This window comes from Macrobrachium rosenbergii, chromosome 17 (assembly GCF_040412425.1).
Source record: "Macrobrachium rosenbergii isolate ZJJX-2024 chromosome 17, ASM4041242v1, whole genome shotgun sequence".
Classification (NCBI taxonomy): Eukaryota; Metazoa; Arthropoda; class Malacostraca; order Decapoda; family Palaemonidae; genus Macrobrachium; species Macrobrachium rosenbergii.
In genome coordinates, this window is record NC_089757.1 from 9,153,770 (window position 1) to 9,159,378 (window position 5,609).

At 34.3% G+C, this 5,609-nt stretch overlaps 1 protein-coding gene across 2 annotated transcripts in view; it reads left to right on the forward strand.

The window, feature by feature from the left end:
• The window catches only part of LOC136847717 (uncharacterized), a 22,268-nt gene extending 18,761 nt beyond the window's left edge, over nt 1–3,507 (forward strand). For both annotated transcript variants that reach the window (XM_067119578.1, XM_067119577.1), the window contains exon 2: nt 853–3,507. In XM_067119578.1, the coding sequence (XP_066975679.1) occupies nt 853–1,260 (408 nt within the window). In that variant the 3' untranslated portion in view covers nt 1,261–3,507. The remainder of the gene's footprint in view (nt 1–852) is intronic.
• Nucleotides 3,508–5,609: the final 2,102 nt, after the last annotated feature.

Consider the following 5,609-nt stretch of genomic DNA (forward strand, 5'->3'; position numbering starts at 1 on the left):
AAATACTTTCCCCCCTCAGTTAAAACACGTTTTATCCCGAAATACTCGACACTTGCCTATTTTGTTATCATTTTGTTGTTCTTGTTGCTCCTGATGTTACACTGATTATTTTCTTTAATATCATCATTTTTCTTATGGTCGAATTTGTCGGTAATTACAGGAAAGCCTGGTATTGTATTTTAATATTAATGGTATCATTTACCACTTCCACTTGTAGCTCCGCACTAATTCAGTGTTATTATTATTATTATTATTATTATTATTATTATTATTATTATTATTATTATTATTATTATTATTATTATTATTATTATTATTTTCATGGAATATATTGAAATTTAACTGCCATGTCCAATGGTTTCCTTCGCAGAAAATATTACACACTTTTTTAATTACAGCCCTTGAATCTCCATAAATACTGCTACATCATGGAATAAAAATCATTCTTATCTTAGTCTCCTGGAGATCAATTACTTTAGGTTGATATCAATGCTAATACACTCTTCTAACTATTATTAACTTCTTTTAGTTTTACTACAATGCTCTTTAAGGAAAAATTATTGGTCATGGCACGTTCCATGTATAGTTTAACAGAAAAAGAATTAAGTTGAAATATATGGTATCATATTCAATGCAAAAAATATTCTTTAGGAAATTGCAGTCGATTTTATTCGATTGAATTAGCTCTCTCGACAATGGAATTCAATTGTAATCATTTATATATTCTTAAATTATTTATTTTTGACAAATGGAATGACCTGTCTTCAATCAGTTGCAGATAATAAAGATGTCTATTTCTGACAGTTCAAGGGAGTAAACTGCAATAGATTAAAGCTCTTCCCTTTTCGACAGATGGAAATGGACGAGATAAGAACCGAGAGAAAGCCAAGACGGACGAGCCAAGACCCGGAGGCGGGTGACCCCACGGAGGATCCCGGCGGCGAAGAAGGCTCCGAAGAAGGCGAAGACGGCGAAGGAAAAGTGGTCAAGAAGGAGACGGTGGTCCTGAGACTCGGGGAGGCCAAACTGACAGGTCCCATGAGGTTCATCACCTGCTACGCGGCAGGATTCACCTTCCTCGTCATGACGGGGTTCATCGTCTGGCTCCTGATGATCTCGCCTCCCTTCAACGTCACCCCTGTCCTCCGGCCCGACGAGATGCTCGCTCACATCCCGCCCCACCTCAAGGGCTCCACGACCACCGACATGCCCCCGGACACGGAGGAACCGGAGTTCAGTTCGGACTTCAACCAAGCTTGAGGGTTAAGGTGTTCAAGTCCTCACTTGCTTAGAGCTGAGATTGTGGAGTCGTTGAATCTCATCTGACTAACTTCATTGGTGTATGTGTGGTGTATTGGTAATAATAAGGTATCAGGTTAAGGTATCAGGATCAGGCAAGCAGGTTCCAGAATAAGGATGTCTCTTTCGACTTTCATGGGAATCTCATGGAATAATATTCTTGCATAGTTTTATCGTCGATCTGGTTGAAAATCTTACCAAAATAATTTAGCAAAATTTATAAGTTACAAAGTGGGAATTATCACTCATATAAGAGATATGTCACATAAGTTCATATCTATTAACATGGCGGAGGGTCATTAACAAAAATCGAATATTAAATTTCAAAATGCATTAAGGACAATGATATTTATCTGATAAACGGGGTTAAAGAAGGTACCTTGCATTCCTTCCAAAGATTTGGAAAGTGAATTCACTTAATAACAATTTGATTATCTGAAACCTGTTTGATACCTGTATCAGAAATTGTGCAATTAATGTATCATACCAGTTAGGATCACCTGGACATGTTTCAGGGAGGTTCATGATTGACTTACACTGTCAAATACAGTTTGGACATCTAGTGGACCAAAGCACCGTAATAAAATTCATTAGTTTTTTTCATCTCTCGTAGTGTAGCGACTCCCTCGTGCACAGGAAATTATAAAATTCATAAAGCCTTGACGCACGAGGGCGTTTTCTGGCATCTTTTTTGCGTCCTGGAGCGAAACCTTGCACGAAGTAGGCCCTATTTTTTCTCCTCTGGTGCAAAACTACAGTCACGCATGTTCGTCGAGGCAATGTCACTCAGGCACGACTTTAAAACCAATTTAAAATCAATTTTGAAATCAATATTGGCAATCGATGCTGGAAGATGCAAAGAAGCGCTCCGGTGAGGCAGCAGAACAATAATGTCTCTTCAGCTCTCTGGGGTTGTCCCGAACGATTACACTTTTCGCATGCAACGTTTCCCCACTTCAAGAAAGAATGATATCTTGGTTCAGTTGTGCCACTTTTTTTTTTTTTTTTTTTGGTCAATAGCAGCCCCGGTGACTGCTTCGTTTACCTTCAAAGAGGCAGGGTAAGATCTTATCTTGCGTGCAGATCTCTGTAATGCTACATGTTCATCACCTGTTCTTTCAGAGCCATGCCAGAATCATCAGTTCTTTTTTCTTCGATTTCTCGAATGGCTAAGAACCCTGTCTCCGGATACGCTTATAACAACGGTTGTGATTTGTTATTGCGAAATGTATTGCATCCGATACAGTAAGCCATGATTTCCTTCATGTTTGTTGGTACTGTATTCTTAGTCCTGTCGCTAAAATATCACGAAGTAGCTCGTTAAAATCGCAAGAAACGTTTGCATGGCAGAATGCAATATACCCAAAGGCTTAAGAGACACCCAAGAACCTTAGAGAGGGCAAGGGATATTTAGATATAGCTTGCGAGCACACACCCTCCTGTGATGGTCTTTGACTAATGTTGTTCGAAGGTAAGGTGATTTTCAGTCACTTTTGGTATACGTTGGCTGGTGATATCGCCAGTCTCGAACGGAAAGTCAAGACATCTTTTCCAGAGTTTGGGAAAAACGGAACCAATTGTGATATCTGAAGTTTTTCTCGACTGTGCAACTCTACGTGTCAATATTCAGACCTATTATATCGTCATGAATATTGCAATATTTCTTCATCTTTGCGTATTCGTACGAATGCTAAACCACCTTTTTATATGTCGTCTTGTACAGTGGAGTAATGTTAATGAATGAATTAAACTAGCCTATTTGTTATGAACTATAATGTGTAGTAGTTTGAAATAAAAACGACTCATCTTTGAACACAACTAAGGCGTGTTCTATTTGAAGAACTTAAAGCAATGGAACTTACTCACTCTCTTGAACACTAATTCGACGCGTTCTCCTTGCAGAACATAAATCAGTGGAATAGTGACTATTTGCTACATATTTAAGACGAAAGTTTCTCTTTACTTACATGACGGGATGTCAGTTGTTGTCAGTTTAAAAGCAGGCCAAAATTCATGTTTAATTCTCCAGCTAACCTGGTTAGGACTTGCGAGAAAAGGAAAAAAAAAACGTTCCTCTACGAATAGAACAAGTCTTAGAAGAAAATTTTGAAGACTTTAAGGAAATAGTTTAAATTCCTTAATTCCTTTTCTTAACTAAGTGACTTAGCGGTAAATTATTTACGCACCCCATATATATATATATATATATATATATATATATATATATATATATATATATATATATATATATATATATATATATATATATATATATGTATGTATAAATATGCATATATATACACATATATGCGTGCGTATTTTATATCAATGTTTTTGTAGATGTGTAAATAGTTAAAAAGATTTTTATTTCTTGTGAGTAATTTGGTCTGATACATAAACTAACGTTCATTAGACACGATTGTCAACTAGATAATGTATAAACATCCATTTTATTACATATCTTATCACAGTGTCATAAAATTTGACACCAGGACGAAATTCCGCATAAAACCACATTCGTAGGTTTCAGAATTAAAGAGCAAGAACCAATAGTGGTATCAGGATTTAATATATGCTACCTAACAGTTAGAACGTAGGAATTAACAGAACCATTACACTACCATAGTCATGAGTCTGCATCATTTAGATCTAGATTTTGTAGACGGTTAACCCCCTCACCCAGAACAAGGTCTAGAGAATACATTCTCTAGACCTTGACCCAGAAGACTTCTACGGTAAAGGCCACGGCGGCGGTTGGCACGGCAGGTAGAAATAGCAGAGTCATTTTCAGACATTTTCACCTCGACAAAAGGGATCAAAACGTTTTCTAAACTCTTTTTTACTTGTAGAGGCGGAGAATGAAGGAAATCGCTCCCATTCTGTCATTTGTGATTGCTCTTTTTTTTTTTTTTCTTTTTACGCGGAGCAGAGATGAAATAATGACGGCTTCATCTAAAGCTATTTTTTACATGACGAGGCATAGATAAAAATGACGCTTCACCTAAAGTTTCTAAACTATTTTTTGACTAAGCATAGATCGAGAGTCGCTCTTCGTCTAACGTTTCTAACCTATTTTTTGATAACGAAGCAGTGGTAGAAACTCGCGCTTCCTCTAACTTTCTAAGCTATTTTTAACATGAAGAACCAAAGGTAAAATAATTATTCTTAATCTAAATAACCTATTTATTTTAAAAGCTAAACAGCATAACTGTATATATTTTCATGATCATGCATTCAGCAGAATTATTTTTGTCTACATTTGTATAAATTGAGCTTTTCCCGAGGAGATTATTAGTCGCTACATGCTGTTTGTATAAGGTCTTTTATTCTGAAAACTTTGGGGAAAATACACATCAATAGGGAGATTACTTTGTCGTTTCATTATTACGGATAATTTTCTAAATAAATGCAGGTTAATTTACACACACACACACATATATATATATATATGTGTGTGTATATGTGTGTGTATATATATATATATATATATATATATATATATATATATATATATATATATACATATATATATATGCATATAGATACATCTATACATACATACATATATATATGTATATATATATATATATATATATATATATATATATATATATATATATATATATATATATATATATATATACTGTATATATATATATATATATATATATATATATATATATATATATATATATATATATATATATATATATATATATATATATATATATATATATATATATATACATGAGAAAATTATCCCAAGTAGCGAACTTGCAATTGGTTTTGATAAGAAACGATTAAAGTTTGAATTATTATTTTCCTATTCGGTGAGGTTTTAACATTTTGAAAAAAGAGGTCTTCAGCAATTAACACATCTCACTGTTTGTAACATTTCTCAGAGCTGAGAAAACAAAACCTGTTCTTAACGGGCCCACTTTTTGTAGTTTTGAAATGTATGATGGTTATTCTTTTGAATTTAATTGTTCTTGTAACTCTAGACCAACACAGAATTAGTCTTCTTTCAAATTCAAGAAAAATGGTTGCTTTATAACGAGAAAAAATTAACGGGAGAAAAATTATTGTCTGATTTACGTTGGATTCTTTAGAGTAGTTCATTTTGACAGCAGGAATCGTCCCGTGTGCAATGCAAGAAACATGTTCCACAACTGTTTAAGGTAATGATGTACATTTAAGAGAAATGTGTGTCTTGAGATTTTTTATTTTGAACTTCTTTAGTAATTCATTTTTTTACCTAATTGTTTTTTCTATACTTTTAAAAGAAGCTTCACAGTACTTTGCGTGTAAGT